General features: G+C 31.5%; 3 protein-coding genes across 9 annotated transcripts; 1 reads left to right on the top strand and 2 right to left on the bottom strand.

Annotated features, from left to right (window-relative positions):
- Positions 1-3666: 3666 nt before the first annotated feature.
- Positions 3667-4750, bottom strand: LOC129893991 (transcription factor bHLH168-like). Its single transcript, XM_055969466.1, has 3 exons — positions 4553-4750; positions 4039-4350; positions 3667-3735 (listed from the first exon to the last, which is right to left on the bottom strand). The coding sequence occupies exons 1-3, from the start codon at positions 4748-4750 to the stop codon at positions 3667-3669; spliced, it is 579 nt and encodes a 192-aa protein (XP_055825441.1).
- A 9001-nt stretch (positions 4751-13751) lies between these two features.
- LOC129895039 (polygalacturonase 1 beta-like protein 3) lies at positions 13752-16066 on the bottom strand. Its single transcript, XM_055970667.1, has 2 exons — positions 15952-16066; positions 13752-15753 (listed from the first exon to the last, which is right to left on the bottom strand). Exons 1-2 carry the CDS (start codon positions 16021-16023, stop codon positions 13909-13911), a joined length of 1917 nt encoding a protein of 638 aa, XP_055826642.1. The 5' UTR covers positions 16024-16066; the 3' UTR covers positions 13752-13908.
- A 4170-nt stretch (positions 16067-20236) lies between these two features.
- LOC129896667 (uncharacterized) lies at positions 20237-22958 on the top strand. Of its 7 annotated transcripts, none has more exons than XR_008768015.1 (7): positions 20237-20691; positions 20772-21017; positions 21400-21481; positions 21973-22187; positions 22302-22463; positions 22611-22658; positions 22736-22958. XR_008768015.1 is itself a non-coding variant. In XM_055972603.1 (6 exons), the coding sequence occupies exons 1-5, from the start codon at positions 20441-20443 to the stop codon at positions 22420-22422; spliced, it is 915 nt and encodes a 304-aa protein (XP_055828578.1). In that variant the 5' UTR covers positions 20237-20440; the 3' UTR covers positions 22423-22463; positions 22736-22958. The 7 variants fall into 7 exon arrangements, 2 of the variants coding, with proteins under 2 accessions (XP_055828578.1, XP_055828580.1); XR_008768018.1 differs by having other exon boundaries at positions 22733-22958; XR_008768016.1 differs by having other exon boundaries at positions 22601-22658.
- The last annotated feature ends 291 nt before the right edge of the window (positions 22959-23249 follow it).

Genomic DNA, 23249 nt, shown 5'->3' with positions numbered 1-23249 from the left:
AGCGGATCATAGACAAGTAAACTCGATATATAATAAGTTAACCATTCCAACCCAATCCAATACACAACAAGATCACAATTCATCAAAGTCCATATCATGCAATTTCACATAAGTGTCCTCTCATTGTACCTATAAACACTCAAGTTGTGGTAAAACGTGACACCTGGTCCAAGGTTTGTATCGGAATGTGACACCCGCTCCAAATATGTGTCAGAACGTGACACACAATTCAATTTATATGTCGAAATGTGACACCCGATCCCAACATACCAACAAACAGAATTTCATTCATTAATCATCATTATATTACCAAGAATAGGTTCATCACAAAACAGGCCAGCAAGTGACCATTTCAAATATAATCTAACATGTTTCTCTATTCATATACATATACGCATATCGTGAAGCAATTTAACAAGTATATAAAATACATATGGGAAACAAAACCATCACCTACCTCAAATTCAAGCTTCAACAGCCTTACATTGCAAGAGCCTTCCCTTTCCGGATCATTTCTTTCATTCTTGGTCTAAAAGAAGTGAATACATATAAATGATCAACACAATGGCCTAACTATCATGAAAAATAACACAATTCTCATACTAGGCCAAACCTATGATCCTAACCCCACCCTAAGGCTATTTTCCACATTAGTTTTCAGTTCAAACCCTCCCCCTAATGATTACCAACCATAATTTCTAGGTTCTAGGAATCAAAGAATGAATTTAGGGAGTAAAATCCTTACCTTAAGCGTGGAAATCTGTGGAAAATTGATGAAATTCACCCTACGTCGCCTCCTGAAGTCTTAGGAACTGGTTTTGCAGAAAAGACTATTTCTGGAGTTTTTCCCCAACTTAAATTGCGACTATTCTACTATGGAGGCCTCGCTCTTACGGGTTGCACAGAAATAGAGAGTTTGGAGTTTGAGCTCTAAGCCATCATTTCACAACACACCCCCTTCCCAAGACGTATTAAAATATATCATTCACTCCAAATTCGATTCCGGGAGTTTTACTCGCCCGAATGCGATTCCGCGAAGTCGAAAATGCTCTGTATCGCCTTGGATATCAGTTTATCCAATTAAATCAGAGATTCGATCTCCCACCATTCAAAACATCACCCTAGACCTCACCTAATTCAGAATTCGTCCAAATCTGGCCTAGGCTACATTTTTTCGAAATTACTACTCGAAGTTTTTCCACCGAAAATCCTTCCCCATTGGCCTATTCGTAACTATGGGGATAGATTGTTACAGACAATTAAAAATAAAATGGAGAAAACGGAACTAATTATTTCATCTGTAGTCATTGTGGGACTTTTTAACATCATGTAACACAGAATAATCTATACTATATTAAAAACACGAAGGTCCTTAGATAATGTTGTTTGAATTTTTTACCTTTTATTAAAAAATTCTGTTTTAAACAAAATCTTCTTTTCACCATTTTTAAAAAATTATTATTTAATTATAAAATTGCATTTATATATTAACCCCAGAATATATATAGGGTGAAAAAGGAAAACATTGTGTACAAAAATAGAAACTCCTACTTAGGTTAAGAAATCAAATATGCATAAAAAACTAATGCTGTATCCTAATTAACGTGAGAAGGAGGGGAAATATACTACCTAAAATAGAAATCCTAACTAATATTGGATCCTAATTAACGTGAGTAGAGGAAGAAATGTATTACTTTAAATAATTTTATTCCTTCTTAAAATTAAAACTGAATAAAATATATAAAAATTTCATGTTAGAATCTACTTCTCACATTTAGAATATTCTTAGAATTATTTAACTTCAATTTACATAACACAAATTTTCATGTACCCTTCTAATTATTTATATATATGTCAATTATTGTCAATTTCTTTTCATGTACTTTCATCCAAGTTTTTTGAAAATTTTCTACTAATTGTGAGTTAATCTATTCTTATTAGTTGAAATTGTTGTTCAACGGTTCTTTGATGACTAGGTCCATGCCTTTTACGTTTGATCTCAAAACTTTATTTTCACAAGGAAGAAAACAAAATTAATTCTTTTTTGAAATTATATTGTTTAAAAGATGGAGTAGATAATTTACTTTATCATGAAAAAGATTGTGTGATTTATTTTTTTATCAACATTTGAGAGATCTACTTCTTGAAAACAAAACTTACTGAAAAATGATTTTATATATACATTACGTATAATGTAAAGCCTCCCGGTAAATAACTTTCAGTTTTCTTTTGTTGCATTTTTAAGGTTGGCATCTGCATTACCAATTATCTTTTATGTTATTGTTAATTTGTAACAAGTAATTATGTTATATTATTGTGGTCGTGTATAATGTAATTTATTTTCATGTACCTTACTGTTTAGAGTATATTGTAGAATCAAATATAGAACTAATTTTAATTTGACAAACATGAAAATAACAATTTATCAAATTACTTTTGTAGTGAATTATTTACCTTTTTATAATAACCATCTTTCGTTTTGATGATATAATAATTAATTATTTTGTAGAAATATAATCTTTGAGATTATTAATAGATCTAGAATTTTTAAACTTTAATACACTATGTAACAAAGAATAATATATGAATATAGGGCTGTTGAGTATTGATGAGGAACTTTGTGTCATTGAGTATTAACATACCCATAGAATTTTTTCTATCATACCATAATTCATGTTAATGAAAGTTTCACCCAGAAAAACTGTAAAATTAGATTTTGTGTATAATTTACATTCTAAAAATTAGCTCAAAAATAAAGAATTATTCAAATTTTATAAGGAGACCATACACCCATTTTATTAATCATCCATAGGCTTTTTCTTTCAACAAATTCGAAAAAAATTATATGTTATGTATGCAAAAAGTAGTAAGGTCATTAAGTTGTAGCTAGATTAAACAATTAATAAGCGTTCATTATGAAGAGTCAGTACGCAATTGATAATTAAATTTTTTTCGTCACTAATTAGCAAAGTCCAATAACATTGACTTCTTCGATAAATTTATCATAAGTCCCCCCCTAACCCCACCCCAACCCCAACGTAACCCAACCAAAAATCAAGAAACTCAGGTGTCTTAATTTGATTTAATTTGAAGTAATTGTTTATCTCAATTTATGTGAGAAATTCAATTGTACGAGAATTATAGCCATTAGATTTCAATATAATTTTTTTTCTATTTACAAGCAATTTGTCGATGAATTAATGATGAAGTTCATAATTTAATTTAATTTTTCTCTGTAATATTTGTTATCAGATAAGCTTTGATCATGCGCAAAGCGCGTACATCAAGACTAGTCTTGTACAAATGTATGGAAAACTCTAGTAGCTTATCCCCTCCCCCAAACAATGGTAGCAGTCCCTCAGCATTGCCACTCTGCGCATATTAAGTAATATGATTATCTTGTTAACCAAAAAAAAAAAAAAACGGAATAATCTTAGGTTTTGTTGAAAGGTGACGGGAACGAAACCGTTGACGTCAAGTCTCCTTTTTGAAATTGGAGAAAGTAATGAAGATAAAAATGGACAGGTTGAGTTATGATTCAACTTTTAGTACATTTTTTTTTGTCTCAATCTATATTGATATGCCCAAATTCATCCCAATCGATCATTTGACAGACATGATGTGTCTCCATATTGATCCTTGCTGGTAACTAGTAAGTAGTTAAATTTAGCAAACCAGCTTTTGTAATCTCAAATTGACCCTTGATGCATCAACCCCTAATCTCGTAATTTTCACCTGCAAATATTAGATAACAAGATAAGCATTTTTAATTTAACTAGCTGTGTACATTATTTTCCATCTTCTTAATTTCATATATCCCAATAGTGAAAGTATATGAGAAACTTTAGAATCTTATTGTCTGAAACTAATTAAATATTAATTTGTACTAAATTGTCGCTTAAATCTTAAGAATTTTCAACATGTCAGGTAGGATGTAGTTGAAATTAAATATAGAAAAATATCATTTTTTTGAATTCACTCAAAAGAAAAGAATATCTCATAAATTGAGATTTAGGACGGAGGATATATGAATATCACCTGAGTACTGATCGTATATAAAATCGCATCATCAATTGTCGAATAATTAGCGGTAACAACTTGAGCTCCTTCGTCTTCTATGGTTTTAATAACCTCTTGCAATGTGAAGTTCTTTTGCAAACCACTAGTTAAAATCACCTCTAGAGTTGAATCCAACTCCTTAACTTCAACCATAGGTGTTTTTATAGTACAACGAGTTGTGCCTTGTGCTACCATCTCATCCTTCCTTCTCTTTAATACCTCTACTCTTTCTTTTAATTCCTCAATGTAACTAATGGCTTGATCAACTTGATCTTGTCGTGCCAGCATCGCCTGAAATTGTTTCACTAGCAAGTCAAGGAAAAGTAACAACCTAATCCTACATACGTAAATTTGTAATCATGAAAATAAGATTACATGTTACATAAAAGGAGTAAAATTATTCAGAATCTATAAACTTCAAATCCTGAATTCGTCTTGATCTCTTGTGTGTCAATGTGTGTGTGAGAGAGAGAAATAGAGTTTATAATAGTACCTTGGAGTAGTGGTGGAGAGGAATGAGAGAAAAGAGCTTGGAACAAAGATACTTCATTTTGATTCTTCTGTTTTTTTCCTGTGTTTTCCTGTCTAACTTTTCTGAAGCATTAATAATGTTCCTGTTTTCCATTTCAGATGAACAAGTGATCACTGTGCTGTTGGCTATTTGGAGAGCTGCTAAAGTAATTTGAAGCATGTGTCGTTTTTTATAATAGATAGGAGTAATAAATTAGTAAAGAGGTAGGAAATATGTTTATATCTTTTATGTCTTTTTTTTTTTAGGATTTTTACTCAAAGAGTTTAAAAAATAAAAATATAGTATTTAAGATTTGAACTTAGAACGTCTAAACTACTAGACTAACCTCATATCTTATGTTTAGAGGATTCAAAATATCTCTCTCTATATAATTAAAAAATAATCTTATATATATTATAATTTTTTATTGAAAGATTCAAATGACACCCTCCCAACCTCCTAGATACGCTCTGCCTCCATGCTGCCGGGTAGGACCGACCCCTACCAGTTCATTAAATTTGTCAAAACGTATAATGGCAAAGATGTTCCTTACCTCTGTGAAAATTCAAAGAATGTATTAAAGGTGAACAAAATCGAATCAAATTGAAAATCAAGTTAAATTGGAAAAAAATATTTGATTAGTGATTTAGTTTGTGTTGGTGAAATTATAAGATTACAAATTACAATTGAAAAATAAAATGAAGAAATTAACTTCACTTCTTGGCTGAGGCGCGGATATCTCGCTCTCTTTAAGGAGATTCAAGCCCACTGCAGTAAATCTTTTCACTGGTCCAGCAGTAGTCCTCTTGACTTGTCCCCTCCAGGATACAACAGCCTTATCACAAAAATGTAACTCAACAAACTCTGGACAAGAGTTGAGTTTAAAGCTCTTCACAAAGAATACCTCCCTTCAACTAATAAGAACTCTCTTTTTTATATAAACTTAACTCTCTCAATTTTTTCTTATCCTTTTCTTCCCTTTCAAAACAAAGAAGACCTCTCTATTTATAGGAGAGAAAATCATTCAAAGATGAAAAAATAATAGAATGCCATCATTATCATCATTTAGTGTACCATTATGATTTAGTGCACCATTATGATTTAGTGCACCACTTATTAGTGATAATTAGATTAAAAATACATAATAATATGATTTAGTGCACCACTTATTAGTGATAATTAGATTAAAAATACATAATGGAATGATTTAGTCTTGCACTAAATAAAGATGATAATGAAAGACATTTTTATGCACTAAAGAAAGAATAATAAAGATGACATTAAATGTCATCAATGGACAATTGCTAAAATTGCAATTTAATAAAATGTTAAAATGTTCACACACTAACAGTTTGATTTAATTTGGTATCAGAAAAAAATCAATTATACTTATGTTGGTTTGATTTTAATTAAAAAAAATTAATCCGAGATCAAATCAACCCGACATTATATATATATATATATATAAAAAAAATTTATTTTATACATAAAAGTATTTACTTTGATATAATTTATAAATATTTCTTATACTTTCTTCATACTTTTTATCTTTTAATACTCTCTCCGTTTCTATTTACTTGTCAAATATTTTCTAATTTGATTTCCTTTTTTACTTGTCATTTTTGACAAATCAAGCAAAAACAAAAAAAATTCTTCCTATTATACCCTGAATTTATTAACATGGAGTTTATGTCTTTGAAACGTGTAATGAATAAATATATTTAAGACTCTATCAATTAATAGGGGTAAAATGGTAAACTCATATATCAATCATTGTTTTCTTAATAAGTGTGTCAAGTCAAAATTTGACAAGTAAAAAGGAACGTAGGGAGTATATTATTTCAAATTTGAAACTTAGAATTTTGAGTGGTCCAACGAAGGTTATAGTCCATAAATATTACTAATTAACTTTAATAAAGCTCAAAATCAAATCAATACTAATGCTAACAAAAAGAAGCCATTCAACACTAAGAGTGACAATAGTGTTGAATATTTGTTCTTTAGTTTACATTGGTTTAATTTGACAATTAAAATATATAACATAATTTCAGTGTTTCTTTAATGTTTAGTCATGTAATTAATACTTATTAGACTTATTTTAGCATGATTTAATACTTTCAAATTATGATCATTTTCATTATGACATATTAATTTGCCAATATTTATTTTATGAGATTTCATTATTATTTTTTAGTTGAATATTTTAGTGTCATCATTCATCTCATAGTTTATGTTATTTTCTTAAGAATCACCTTAGGTTAGTTGTATTTTGATAGGACTAAAGAAATATTTGAAACACAAGTTAATTATATGTTGGTATGAATATGTTACAAGAAAAATCCCAAAAAAAAAATTGAAAACCCAAAAAATTCAAAAAAAAACCCGAAACAACCCAAGGTTGAAAAACCTGAGTTTTGTTAGTTTGAATTGATTTATAGATTTAAAAATCTTGTACAAATAATTTGATTTAATATTTAAAAAATTCGAATCAACCCGATCAATGTACACCCCTACGTACCCAAAACATACAATATTCTGGTTGGATAAATTGAGATAATTCATCGGCTTGTTTGATTAAAATTTCATTATTATCCATATTTTGTTAGAGATAATAACCAACTTTTTCATCTACGAAATTAATTAATTCTGTTACGAATGAAAACTAGTTTTTGAGAAATTAAGCATGCCCGAAAAGTTGAGACATAATTTGTTGGTCATTAAAGTCTTGATTTCCAACGTATTTGATTTGGCAACTGAGAAAGAATAGGAGCAAAATCAGAAAAGAAAATATAAAAATAAATAAATTGAAAGTGATGGTAAGCTCGTGCTGCAAGGAAATTTATTTGTGTTACTTTCTTTTTAAGAAAAATTATTTGTGTCGATTTATTGTCAAAGTATTTATTAAACAAAATTTTTTGACAATATTCATTAATATGAAGAAACTAATAAAAAGAATGATAAAATTTTTTAAATTTGAATTAATTTATATTTATTTTAAATAGGTTTAAGAAACGGTTACAAGAAAATGAAAAAAAGGGAGACAGAGGTAATATCGTAAACCATAGGAATATGAGTCTTTGAAATTATCTCATAATAATAATATAAATTTATGTGAGTATTAGGTTGTTTGTGTTGCGATGGTACCTTTTTATCTCGTATAGTAAATGATGAATAACGTTAATTAGAGCCTATTTGAATAGGCTTATAATTTATGATTTATAAGCATAAATTATCTACTGTACTTGGCTACGCATGGCAAGTTGCCCAGAAGAATATAAGTATAGATACTAAATTCTCATAGTATTAGGAGCCCGTTTGGATGGGCTTTAAGTTGGTCAAAACCAACTTAAAGCCCCTTTTTAATTTTTGGACGTGTTTGTCTAATGCTAACTTTAAGTCATAAAGTTCTTAAAGTCGGTCAAAAATGAAAAGTTAGGATTTCTAATTATTTTTTTTCTAAGTGCTTAAAGCCATTTTGTTTGACCATGAAAATTACTTTTATATCCATTATATTTTAACTAAATTCCCAAATTACCCTTTTTATTCTTTTAACCCTAAAATTCAAACACTTATTTTCAACATAAGCACTTTTATCCAAACACTCAACTGCTTATTTATAAAAATAACTTTCAGCACTTCAAAGTTCTAAAAGCACTTCATATATAAAGTTACTTTTTTAAGCTAATCCAAACAGGCTATAGAGGTGAGCCTGAAGGCCAGCATGGATACGGGATACCATTGTTTTGACATATAGATGCTAGCGAAATTATTAATGACAATTAAAGGATAGTGTTGTATCGGAGCAGTGACAAAAATATAGATATATAGATCAAATATGAGTTCTAGTCTAAAACTTTAGCACTGTTATAACAATTGAGAATGAATGCAAAATGCACGGATTGTTGCTCATGACACACAACAAATCAAAAGTTGATCAAGTTGAAGATTAGGCTCTTGATTGAGCCTTTGAATCTATGTTCGTGAGGAGGTGAATAAGAGGAAGACATCTTTAGATTTGTTATATTTTAGAGATTGTAAATCTCGTCATTTTTATGATAAATAGGCATACATACGTAAATAAACAAAACGCAATATACGATAAACTATTAACTAATATATATTGAGTATTATATAGTGTATATGTTTACTGATTCACACTTAGCCTGCAATATTTTCTTAATATACATCGTATTATATTTTAGAGATTGTAAATCTCGTCATTTTTATGATAAATAGACATAAATACGTAAATAAACAAAACACAATATACGATAAACTATTAACTAGTATATTTTGAGTATTATATAGTGTAAATGTTTACCGATTCACACTTAGCCTGCAATATTTACTACTAAACTCAAACTCTCATTATATGTCATATATGGAACTAGTCAAAATTATCAACTTATTTATTTATAATAGCTATAATTTAAAAATATTATAAAAAAAGACTACATATTGTTTTTATAGCAAAATATTTGATTTTAATTATAATCCTAAAATACATCATTCTTTCCCTCCCAATCAAATACACTCTCTCTTCTAATTCTTCCTTATCTATTTATATTCCAACCAATTCTCTCTCATTACAGATTTTTGCTCATTTTTTTTCTCAAAACGAAAAATCCTCTAAACGATTTTCCATCAGAATCCCGCCGAACCAGGTAACTATGTATTTTTTCATATTTATTTGCCATTTTTAGTGCTATTTTGTATTTTTTTAGTCTCTTATGTATCTTTATTTTTCAAATTATTCATCAATTTGAGCCGAAGTATCTTATATTCTAAATTTTTTCTTGTATTACCACCTTGCATCGCACATAAAACCTTTTTGTATTTCAGCCTTACACTTTATATTCCACAACTTGTATAAAAAAATTCATTTGAATTACAAAATAATCTACATCCTCAACTTACTTGTATTATATGTTTATTTGTATTATAAATACCTTTTTTGTATCCAAAATTTATTTGTATCCCAAATTTACTTGTATTCTAAAATTATTTTTATCCAAGATTTATTTGTATAATAATTAAATTTTTTCAGTTCAGTCTCAATTTGTATTTTATTCTTATTTTGTATTACATTCTTAGTTAAACTACATAAGTGTATTCATCACCAACAACATCAAAGTTGTATTTAAATTCAACTACATAAAAATATATTTTTTGGTGTATTTCGAACTTAATTCACCACCAAAGCATTCAAATTGTATCCAAATTCAAATTTATATAATGTACACATGTGTATTCAAATCTTCGAATATTCTTTATACAATTCGAATGATATATCAAAATTGTATCACAACTTATTCGACATATAAATCTCATAATTATGTATTCCAAATTATTGCAAATTGCAAAAATAAATGATGATCAACGCAAATTCAACTATGATTTTGAATTTAATTTAGACTATATTTGGATCTAAATAGGGGGTCAATTACCTAAACAGTTTTAATTTTTTTAACAACTATGATGTCTCCAAACGAGCCATGTATTGTAAGAGTATGGTGGAAGAACGTTTATGAACTGCTCCAAATTTCCTTGCAAGATGTATCAATATTTTTGATTTTTTTAGAAAAACAAACGAAAGAAATTGATGAGTTTTTGAATTTCAGGATTGATGAGAGATAATGAAGAATAAAGAGTCATGTACGTAACAGGAATAATGAGAGAGTAAATTAAGGGAGGTTACCAAATATAATCCGAAATTTACTACATTCAGTTAGATTGTATATATTTTTTTTGTATCCATCACGAGAAAAATACATAATTTAGAGGCATATCAAATAAAAGTATAGTTGTGTTTTGCAAATATTGAAAGTATAGCTATGGAGTCTTATTTAAGCCTTAAATTTGCTATTTGTAAAAACTTCCCTATTTAAAATATTGTTATTTCAAATAAATATAAGGGAAAACTACACAAAATGTACCCTTTAAACAAACTATTTACCACTCCATACCCCTTTCCTAAATAATTCATTTATATACTTCTTCGGCCAAACTAATTACCCTTATACCCCCTTTAATTATTTTTAAATTCGCGCACTGACGTCATGCTGACGTAAGCGTCCACCCTACATGATACCGATAGAATATCAAATACCGATCGAGTATCACAGAGGATTAAGCTCAGTCCTACTTGATACCGATAAGTTATCAAAATATTTTTATGATATAATTGAGGATTTTAAAAGTGTCTCATTAAGGGTTTTCACCATCATTATAATATACGATATACTGTGGTAGTATCATTCATGTAATATCGAATGACTTAGGAAACCCTTTATGATACCATCACAGTATATATATACACTATATACTGTGATGGTATCATTTAACATTTGTATGAAACGATCCATAATGATTATATGAAATGATCATTAATGATACCATGCAAGTATATGATTGTTTCATGGAGATGTAGCTAAAGGATTGAAGTAGACATCAATGATACTATGACGGTATATAGATATACTGTGGTGGTATCATTAAGGACTGAAGCAACCTCAATAATACCATGTCAGTATATTGATAATGCGACGGTATGTTGCTCGCGAATCTCATGCTTTGGAGGGGGGAATTGAATTGTAAATGGGTATTTGTTTGTAATTAATTTGCTTTTACGGGGCATAAGCTTAGTTTTCCCAAAATATAAAGTCTGTAGTTTGGGCAGCTGATATATTATGTAGTTTGGGCCGCTGATCCATTAAGTCTAAATAAATTGAAAAAATTACCAAATTATACATCTTATATTCTTATATTTTCAATTATTCCCTACCATTTGTAAAAATTTCAAAAATCCATCTTCTGATACATAGGAATGACACTGATACATCGCGATTTGATACATAAGTCATTTTCATGATACATCGCTAGTTGATACAAACCAAGCACACAATGTATGAGTAAAACATAAGTTTTAATGCTATTTTTGTTTTGTTCATGATATATTAGGTGTTATAAGTTGATTCATAAGTTTTATTGATATTACAATGTTTGGTTTGTATCAACTAACGATGTATCTTAAAAAGGACTTATGTATCAAATCGCGATGTATCAGCGTCATTCGTATGTATCAAAAATCTGGAAAAAAGGGCAGTCCGGTGCACTAAAGCTCCCGCTATGCGCAGGGTCCGGGGAAGGGCCCGACCACAAGGGTCTATTGTACGCAGCCTTACCTTGCATTTCTGCCAGAGGCTGTTTCCAGGCTTGAATTCGGGTAATTATCAAAAAATTCAGGATAAATTGTAATTGGACTTTTTCACTGTGGAATTTTAAAAAAATTACCAAATAAATTAGGTTGAATCCTTTTTTGATTAATAATTTCACAATTAAATGTATTTTTTTAAATAGTTTTTCCAAGTATTAATATGTCCCAAAACTGACCATCAAATCTAATGTTTACGAAACTTTTGAGAGACTGATCAAGTAGTCAAATGACGTAAGGCCCAAAATAAAGAATCATCATTCAATGAATTTGGGCCTGAGATATATGGTCCGTTTAATTTGAGTCAGATTTTCCAAGTGTATTTCATAAAATACAAATGTCGTATAGTGTAAATATAAATAGAGATTTTTCCAACCATGAATCAATGAGAAATTTGTGTTACAAAATATAATTTTCTTACCCCATTTCCACCGAACTAGTTCATAGGAAAAACACAGGCCGAAAATAAATTCTCATGGAAATACTAGAAATAGCCACTAGATATTTTTTCTTTTCTCACTGATCATTCAATCAAAATATCTATGGAATAGCCACTGAACATTTATCAGTGGGAAATTTTAATGAGAAAATAATGATTTTTAAGTAGTGAATGGCATGGATACAATGTATTTCAATAGCGTTCAAACCATATTTTACTTGTGCGGGAATACAATTTATTCCGTTACATGCATTTTGAAATAAAATGTTGTTACGTTTCATAAATAGACAAACTATCACTATATTTCGTAATCAAGATCGAACTATCGCTATATATAGAAAAATTCATCAACTAGTTTTCATACATGAGATCATGATCCATGATTTCTCACTAGTAATTATAGCATCAATGAATGTCGAATTTATGTTTCATCATACATGTACTTCTGTTAACGAAAAATAATTGCATAGTGCGGTTCTGTTATAATTTTTTTATTACTATACATCACATTATGATGCATTATATTCCTTTGAGTGTACTCAAAGCTGCAAAAATTTCATTGTCTGCATGCTTTCCCCTTTTTACTGTTATTTGCCCAAAGGCGTGCATATATATTCAATCATCAGAGTTCTTATGGCTTCACGCCATCATATTTTAGCTAAAAAAACATACTGTTCCTAAGTGATGAATAGACAAAGAGGTCCCTGTACACAACACCCTTTGTTACTTTCTCATCAATTTCTTCGCCCTTTGTTTTGTGAAAAAATACTACTGTTTCATTTTATGGGTTACTTTTTTTTTTTTTTTTTCATTTTTGTTCCATGAAAAATATCTTACAAGCTATGGTATTGCTATTTCTCAACTGATTTAAGGTCTCCACTCTCCATCCCGAATGCATTTTTTTTTTTGGGTTAATTCCAGGGGCGGATCTAGGGTATCGAGAGTACTGGGTTCAATTATAGTGAAGGAACTCATTTAAGCTCGGTTGACCTTTTGTATGGGGGCCCAATTCCACTTAGGTACATATAAAGATTATTTTTTTTTAATTTGAAATTATTAAGAACTCATAAACTTCAAATTTCAGATCCTTCTTGATTAATTCTTAATTTCTTATAGCTATAATAATGTCGTGGCAAGTTAAATATCACAAGTTCAGTTATATATTATATCGTGGCAAGTTAAATATCACAAGTTCAGTTATATTTCTTTCTTTTTAGAATTCTATGTGGAGTTAGACATTGTGATATAAAGAAACCAAGAGAGTACTCTCCATTGATATTGCCTTTTTTATAAAAGGTTTTCGCAATCATAAGAATGACACTTAACCCTTAATTATATAAGTATTTGTCTAGATTACCAGTTTATTCCCAAATTGAATTAATAAGGAAAAAAAATTAAAAGTAACATGCCGTTTTTATTTTTTAAAACATCAACAATTTAAACAGATTCAGTTAGTCGACATGACTAGTAATTGAAATGAACGATATCACTTGCTTAAATAATTGATCAACTTCACTCATTATATGATACGAGAAAATCGAATCATTAAATGCCTTCAATACGAAACCTCGTCAACAAATAGTGGGACTACAAAATATATTTTGGAGTTGTGGCAACATATAAACTAAAATTCAAATAAAAGTAAATATTGGATTAGTAAATAGCCACGTCATTCCAATCAACTCCCTAGTCAGCCATGGCCCAAGTCATATCATTCTCAAAGATCCAATGGCAAACTTCAATAAGACCAGGCCCCGACCCTAATGCTATGAATGCACCGTGATCCGAACTCCATGACGACGTGTTGACATGACAGATGGCAACACCGTGATTTATCTTAGCCTTTGTCTCTACGTTAAGAATGTCTGCTTGGTAGACCCTCACTTTGGGAACGGAGTGGCAGTAATACAGTAGGTAAGGGTACAGGCTCTGATGGCACGACACTGATTTGGTCACTCTTCCGCCGTTGATTCCGTTGACCTTTCCTATCATTACTTCTCCCATTGACCCGGCTACGTTATCCGTAGTCCTTACTACCACATTGTGTCCTAAAACCGAGACCGCAAAGTCGATCATGTCCTCGATGGACCCCACGCATCGCTTGGTCTCGCCTGGACTTGGAGCGCGCTCGCACTCGGCGAGCGCGTTCACGATCACATGTTCCATGGTGGAGTTCTCCTTCGCGAGGAAAATCGACTTGAGCTCGGTCAATTCCTTGGTAGAAAATGGTAATTTAGACGAAATTGCCCGGGGCAAAAATGACCTTCCGGGCATTTTATCCCGAATGTCAGGCATTTTCATCACGGTACCTTCCTTCAACATGGATTCTCGGAAAAATTTACCCTCTTCTACCCATTTATTCACGGTTTTGCCACTGGTCTTCAAAGAACCGGCTGTCGGACTGGGTTTTTTTGTGTATCCAGCAAAATTGACACCCTTTGGAGAGTACTCTTTGAAGGAATTGTTGACACCATAAACCTTAAACCCAACAGAAGGAAATTTTGCTCCTTGAGTACCATATCCTTTAAAAGAGTCCTGTCCTTCGTTAAATGATTTTCCATAATTCAAAAAATTCACCTTGCCTGAATTTGAACCCCGTGCATAAGATGTAAATGTGTCACTACCTGCATTTGCTGCATCCCTATAACTTGCGAAACTATCAATTCCACTGTTTCCACCCGACCCATAATTCTTGAAATTATTATTCGGGTTGTTAGAATTCGACGAATAAGCCTTAAACGAGTCATTTGCAGCATTGCCCGATTCACCATAGCCGTTGAACGATGATCCAATAACATTTGATGTGTCACCATAGGTAGCAAATTCAGCTGGAACCCCATTTCCATTTTTCGCGTAACTGATAAAAAATTCCCTTCCGGAATTCGTATCACCCACATAACTATTAAATGAAAGTTTATGATTGTTACCATCCGAATCGTAAGAAGCGAATCGAAGATCCGGGACATTGACACGTGGCATGTAGTTCTGGAAAGTTCCTCCGCCGCCGGTAGCACCTGCGGCGTAGGATGTGAAATTTCCAGAAGCTACATTCCCGTCCGCGGCATAACTCGTGAAATCCTCATGATGGCCGGTGGAGCTCCGGCTGTATTTAGTGAATTCTCCGGTGGCGAAATTGACGCCGTCGGAATAATTCGTGAAAGTGTCCCCTCCGCCGAGCCGACCGGATCCATAGTTTCCGAATTTTTTGTTGTAGACAGCAAAATTTGCGTCCTTACTAGGGGTTTTGTCAAGGTATGTGTTCGATTCGGAAAAACAGAACAATTTGGCGGAGGAGCAGAAGGTGGAAATGTGGGCGGAAAGTGACTTTTGGGCGGCGAGATTTGTGAAGAAGGCGGCGTCCACGGCGGAGAGCGGCGAGGCTTTTGAGAAAAGGAAATCTGGTTTAGGGAGTTTGTTAGAAATTTGTTTGTTCCAATATCGAACAACTGAAGCTTTTACTGTAAATGGATTTTCTTTGGGTATTAATGAATCCCTCCTAATTTGTGCATTTGTTTGAGCCAATGAATAAGCCTACAAAAAAAAATGTAATGGCAAGAGACAAAATAGAAATTAAAATGTAGAAAATTTTACAATCAAAGGGACAAATGTATGAATTTATCAGTAAAAAGTACATAAGTTCGCAAAAATACCAACTTATCACTAATACTTTTTAATTGACGATATTAAAAAAGATAAAAGTGTAAGTATAAGCTAGTTAGTTATACTTACAGTGTAGGAAGAAGACAAGAAGGAGAAGAACAAAAGAAGAGAAATGTTGAGCTTGACATTTCTTCTGTCCATTTTCACCTGCTTGGCTATTGGCCTCTTCTATGTTTTGAGTCAAACTTATAACGACATAAATAGAAGATATGAAGTGTTTTTCTGTACTTCCCTATTTTACTGACATTATTTTTTTGACCCATGTTCATTTTATTTATTTTTTACTTTCGGCGTATAATATTAATTTGTGTAACTTATTTAACAAAGAGACAGAGATTCTCATTGTCCATATTCTTTTAACAAAAGAAAATAACACAGTTCTGACTCAGATCTAAATAGGGGATTTCAGTAATTAAACCACAGAAGATCGGGGGGGGGGGGGGGGGGGGGGGAAGGTTGATACATTAATCTTTCGCGCTATGCACAGGATTCGTAAAGAGTTTGATCACAAAAATTTATTGTACACCATTTTAATTTGTATTTTTGCAAGAGATTAGATTATTTTTTATAGATCGAACATGTAATTTTCTAATTACATGACAACAGTTTTACTAATTACTTCAAGTCAAACTATGGGGGAAAGGGGAGTTGCTTTATTTTTTGTAAAAGTTCTTCTATCGTAATTTGGTTAAATTAAACAACAGATAGGCCAAATTATGAGAGAAGGAACTTTAACAAAAATTAAAGCAGCTCCCTTTTTGTTCATAATCCCAGCAAATCATTAAAGAACCTTCAGCAATCTTCCTCAGCAAATTTTTAAAGTTCTTTTAAGTACCAATCATCTTCTTAAAAGAACGTTTAGCTAATGTAACATAAGGACAGGCATATATAGGCAAATCGAGGATCCATAGCTAGTGAATTCAAAATAAGTGTAGTTTTATTAATTATATTTTGAATGTTTTTAGTATACATAAAAATATTTCGAACTAAAAGTAATTGGATCAATTGAATCAAATAATTCGCCCACATTCTTCTCTAGTAGCTAGTAGGTTACTCCACAAGCTAAGGAGTGATGCAATTCATAAGTTTTAAGTTTATCTGAACCCGATATTTTTTAATAAATATAATATTAAATACCTTAAAGGGCGAACACAAGAAGTTAGATCGCAAATCTATCTTTGCTATACTCGGTTCGAGAACATCCCAAATACAAAGAATATATACCATCTTGGAAAAAGAAGAAATAAACTCTGTTGATAAAAGCATTTTATACTCCAACATGATCTGCTCCATCCAGTACTCCAAAAATAAACTGGCAATCGTGGACGTGGGATAGGTTACTTGGAGGTTGTCCACAGCATGCTTTTGCTATTTGCATTGAAAATTTATCCAAGGCTTAGCTAAACTTAGCAACTGAGCAAGTTGGAGATAATATTTTTGGACCACGTTATCAAAGCATTAGTGTCGTGCACGGAAAACAAGATAAAGCGCAGGCATAACAGTGCAGTACTACTAACTGACCACTGAGCAGATTCCGATAGGACGCGAACATCTAGGCTTTTAACAAAGAAATGCTCTACGCCGTGCTTATGATGTTTATACCAAATCATATGAAATTTCTCTAATTATTTAATTTAGTAAGGGGATAATAGTTAATCTTGTTTAAGTACTAAGGGCAAGGACCTCGATCTACAAAACATTATATTTTCCCATATGAATATATTGGTTGATCATAAGCGAGAAGATACACATGTCATGCCTATAGTGATTTAATATAAATACTGAATAGATGCCATTAAGTTTTTACCTTGAACTTAATCTAAATTCATCAAGGTAAGAGTCTCTCTCAACTAAGCGAGTTGGTCTAAGCATGTCGCAAAAATTAAATTTTAATGAGTTAATTTTACCATCGTAGAAAAATTTCCGAAGTCATTACACTCGAGAGAGTTTTAATTTCTTAACGTGGATGGATCATAAAAATAAAAATAATGATCTAAAAAATAAAACCAGTACTAACTTGGAACAATATGTTAAAACACACTGGTAATTACTGTAATAATTTTTTATACTATCAATATATATAAATTAAAGTAAAAAAAAATTACTTAACAAGATTACAAGGAACAATCTCAGATATGCTTCGTTTTTGACCAATTGTGGAATCCTTTTCTTTTATAATGGGTGTCAGTGACACCACATTAAATCTGGGAATCTTTGCTGTGTCGTCGTTTGATGCAGCTACTACTATTCAGACGGTTGACGTTTATCCGACTTTTTTAGTATAATTAATTTTTATTTATTTATTAAAAAAATATAAAGTTTTTATATTTGTTTAATCTTTTTTTTTTTAGAAAAATTTTATGACTTTGTAAATAAAGGTTTATTTCTTCTAATATGATAACATTCACAACTTACTCCTAGAGACTTAGAGAGTTTTGTTTTGGGGGGAAATTTGCGAGACACAAGTGTTACGTTGACACTTCTGTGATCCTTTTTTTATTGTAAGTGAATCGTGTGAAGTTATTTCTTTCAGTATTATGTACTCTCTTTTATATAGTGAATTGTTCATCTCCTTTTATGAACGTATACAGATTGATCGAACCACGTTATATTTGTGCCTTTTGATATATCCCTATATATATATTTATTCACTATATGGTTGAGCACTATCCTTAGTATTTTTTTTCTTTGGTTTAATTTCCCTATATAAGAACAGTGGGCGCCAGTAGTATGACTTCTTTAATCAGGGATCGTTCTTTAAGAGCAATCATCGACTAATTATTTTGTCGTCAAGTCAAAGGAAAAGAAGAAGTATTTAATTTTGTTTTTTCCTAAATATTCTACCGAGTTTGTGTTTAAAATATAGGAGTATAAAATAACATTGTGTCACAAAATTGAACATGGTGTTCTACATTCAATCTCCCTTATCATTTCAATACAAATTTAGATTTTTAGAATTTATGAGTTCTTATTGATCTAAAAAAAAAATTGAAATGTTTTTATAAGTATCTCGGGGATTCGAACTTTCAGTAATTGAATCAACAGATAACTTTGTTAATCGGCCATATATCTTTATATATTTAATAGATTTTTTAATATAAATATTAAATTTAAATAAAAATTATTAGGTCTCGAAAATCTATGTCCAGAACCTTAAATCCATCCATGATTGTCACAATTATCATGAAACTGGAGATAATATCTCAATGGTCACTCAAATGAGGTTAATACACTAAGAAAGACATCAACTTTGTTTTATAAACTAAAAGTCACTCAACTTTTGATATTTCACCTAGAAATTCAATCAATCAATCTAAATAATTTTTAATTAAATTTTGTTGAAATTAAAATTTTATTTTAAACTAAATTCTTAAGAAATAATAAGATAACCATTTTAAAGAAATTTTTATTGTAACCAATTTACATACACACATAATTTGTTTTAAATATTTTCATAATTATGGTATTTTTATAATACATATGTTTTATATCTTCAACATACCAAGAATTTGTTGAAAAAGATAGAATTATGTGAACTCCAAATACTGGACTTTCACCTTAACCTAGTGATCTCACTCATGCCAAAATTAAGAAATCATAAGTAGGTAATCCTGTGTAACTAGACATAATATTTATATAAATATTCTTTGGTAAGAAAAATCTGTTGGTAATCATAAATAGACTTTGAATTATAAAATAAAGTTGAGCAACTTTCTTACTAAATTATCTTTAGTTGAATGAATCAGTTATAAAATAAAAGTGATTATCTGAGATATTATCTCGATGAAGTTGATAGCTGAATGGTGTTTGTTAATTCATGGATCCACGCGTGACGACTTCTGAATACTTCACTAATTTAATAATTGGTTAATCGTCTTGATTATACGCAAAGCTTGTCAGTAAATGACAACTTGCTCATTTTATTTACATTATTGCACATAAAATATACACACAACCATAGAGACATTCACTGACATAATATCTTACTGCTTGCAATTGTTTTTTTGTTCTGTTTAAAGTATTTTTTTTTTTCTTTCGACAAGGATTAGTCATGACATGTTTGACAACATTTGAAAAGGGAAAAATATGGAAGATTCTTTTGGGCCTAAAATAATGGACTTCTGAAAGTCTTTTAACATTCTGGCCCATTATAGATATTAGCCTAGTTAGCAAAAAGCCCAGATGCTTCAAAAGATCACCTTTTTTCTCATGAATTTTCCCCGGTTGTACGTCCCTTTTAGGGACAATTATTTAGTAAATAGTTTTCTTTTTATTTCTCTTGAAATTTATCACCTTTTAGAGCAAATCGAAAAAGCGTAGTTTAAAATTTAGTAATATGGAAAAATGGAGCCATATAAAAAATAATAAAAAAGAAAAACAGAGAAGCAGATGGAGGGATTTCAAGACTGTAGTAGAGATATTTTTGTTGTGTGGGTGTTAGCATCGTAAAAATTTGATCTTTCTCGTCACTCTCATTTATACATTTGCTGTAGCTCTTTCTTTCCCAGTTTCTGTTATGAAATCAGAAATCAGTTAAATTTCCAGCAAATAAACAACAATGTCAAAAGCTTTTTTTGCCTTCAACACTAGTCTTCCGCCATGGAATTCCTCTGAGCCACCACTAATCCCCTCTCATTCCCAATTCCACTTCAAACCCACTACCCGCCGTCACCTAATCACCTCAATTTCCATCCTATTAACTCCATTTTTGGCTTCTCCAAACCTCAATGACCCATTTAGCCCCTTTCCCTTACCAGTGTCCCATGCTCGTGGGCTTTTTCAAATGCCCCCTTTTCGCCTCACTAACCGGTAATTCTTGAATGCTTTCCTTTTTTTCTTCTGAATCTGCTCGAATGTTGTGATTTTTGTGATGAGCAATTGTTGAGCAGGTACTTTTTGGTGAGAGCAGGGGAATCGGAATATGAGAGTCTGGGGGTGATTAATACTAACCCAGTAGCCAAAACCTCGGTAGATAATGGGCTGTCTGAGAAAGGGAAGAAACAGACAGTTAGGGCGGCGTTTGATTTGAAGGAAATGAGGGCTTGTGAAGGGAATTGTTGGATTTGGCCTTCAATCACTCAGAGAGCTTATCAGGCTGCTGAGGTAATCGCTGCTGTTAATGGTGTTAATCGAAGGTATTCAACTCTCCCTACAAGGAGTAACAGTAGAAATTGCTTCAATTGGGACACTAACTTGGTCTCTTTTCCTAGGACATGATCTTAAAAATTTCATATTATTTTGTTGCAGTTACTATTCAGAATGCGTTGTTATGTTTCAGTTTCAGTTCCATTTATTCTCTTTCTGAACTGTTTTAAATTGTTTTTTCTTGAGCCGTTTATTAGAAATTGTCTATCTCTTTTGAGAGATAGGGGTTAAGCTCTGCGTAAACTCTTCACTGGAAAAAAAAATGAAGTAACAAAAATATTTTATTGATAAACATTGTGGATAAGCTCTGCGTAAACTCTTCGCTTGTTGTAACTACTTCAGTAGTTGATACTTGATTTGGTCTCATTGCAGCCATATAGTCCCTGAATATAGTTTTTTGGATGCTCGTGGACTGGGAGCATATGAGGGGAAAAGTTTGGATACTTTATCTGAAGTAAGATGCTTAATTTGTTGAATAAGTATTACCAAATATATGTGCATGAATTGTATATAGTTATGAGCCTTTATGGTCGGACTTTTCTCCGGATCCTGCGCATAGTGAAGTTTTAGTGCACCGGATTGCCCTTTTATAAGTGCCGGTGGTGGGAAAGGATAATAATTTGCACCTGAAATAAACTTTTAATCCTACTGATAATCATATGAGGGAGGCAAGAAGAAATTTTTGAATATTTGGGGATCCATACTGTAGTATTTTCCTTCCAAAGGATCAACCATGAGTAATTCTTTCCTCAAAGGACTTGAATTTTACTCTGTCGGCACAACTTTGCCTCTAAACTAACTGTACTCTTATATACTAAAATGATTCAAGAATTTGAACATGAAAAGTAAAAGGAACAAGAGAGAGCGAGAATGAAAAAGCAATCAAGAACCACATCATCCAAAAAATGTGCCCTGTTCATATAAGTTCGTGATATACTGCTGCAGGTGTATGAATCAGATGGTGTTTCTCCGAATATAAAGCCACCCCCTATTGATGATGGGACACCTAATGAGAGTGTTTCGGATGTCTTTGTTCGTGTAACACAACTTATGTCGATTCTTGAAACTCAATACTCTGAAGACACAGTCATCATAGTCTCACCAGATTCTGACAACTTAACAGTTCTGCAAGCTGGTTTAACAGGGCTTGATCTTCGAAGGCAAGTGACTCTGACAGCTATACTCTTGCTTGCAGTTTAGGTCATTCCGACATTTAAATGGTTTTGTTTCTTACAATTATTTGTTGACCAATGTCGGTCTTATCTATTTTGCAGGCACAGGGATCTTTCTTTTGGACCAGGTGAAGTTAGATTTGTTGACGCTAGCAGCATACCTACCTATAAGCAACCGGCATCCACAGTTTATAAATGCTTAAACCCCCCTAGCTGTACATGACATTATACTCCTAAGCTTGGATTTCACCAACAAGAATGCAGGTGATATACGTGAACTTTATCAGCTATATACTTTTGGATTCGACATCATTTTTATATATCATTGATGAACAAAGTATCGATGTTCGTCTTCTGATGTTTTCATTCTCTGAACTCTAGCTGAAGCTTTAATTGAAAAGTTCTTTGTAGAGTTGCTGCTAATTGCTATAGTAGAATTTTCCACTGAAACATGTAAATGTGAGTCGTTGATTTACTTGTATATAAATCATCATCATCATTTCAATCAGAAAAGCTTAATATTTGACCTTCAGCAGGATCATTTCTTATCATTGTTGGTGAAGATGGGCTGAGGCTGCTGTATAGTTTTTCTTCACCAAGCTTAAAAGCTTCATGGGATCATAATATTTTCTGTTGGAACAAGTGACCATAGTGTATCCAGGACCATGTCAATTTGAATGTCTTATTGTTGCCAAATGTGCTTGAGATGTTTTTTGAATTTTAGACACAAGATGATCCGATCGTATCAATTTCTTTTTACGCTGATTGTGTATATAACTTAAACTCTTTGAATTTCCCAACAGTGCGTTTAAATATTCACTAGACACAAAAATCCCTTAAAATGCATCGAACCTCAGTTTATTGATAAAAATAAAACTGATGCTTTAAGAACTCTCGGGAATTTTTGTTTTTCCTCCCTTAGTAAATATAAAACAAGCTTTAATGCAGAACATGGAAAATGGACTATGTAAAACATGTTTTAACATGTTACGAGCGCTCATCAGTTCTAATCAAATTTTCTATTTCCGTCTTTGGAATTTAATTTTTTAC

The sequence above is a fragment of the Solanum dulcamara genome, chromosome 7 (assembly GCF_947179165.1).
Source record: "Solanum dulcamara chromosome 7, daSolDulc1.2, whole genome shotgun sequence".
Lineage (NCBI taxonomy): Eukaryota > Viridiplantae > Streptophyta > Magnoliopsida > Solanales > Solanaceae > Solanum > Solanum dulcamara.
The sequence above is the reverse complement of the archived record's forward strand: the minus strand, read 5'-3'. Positions and strand labels throughout refer to the sequence as shown.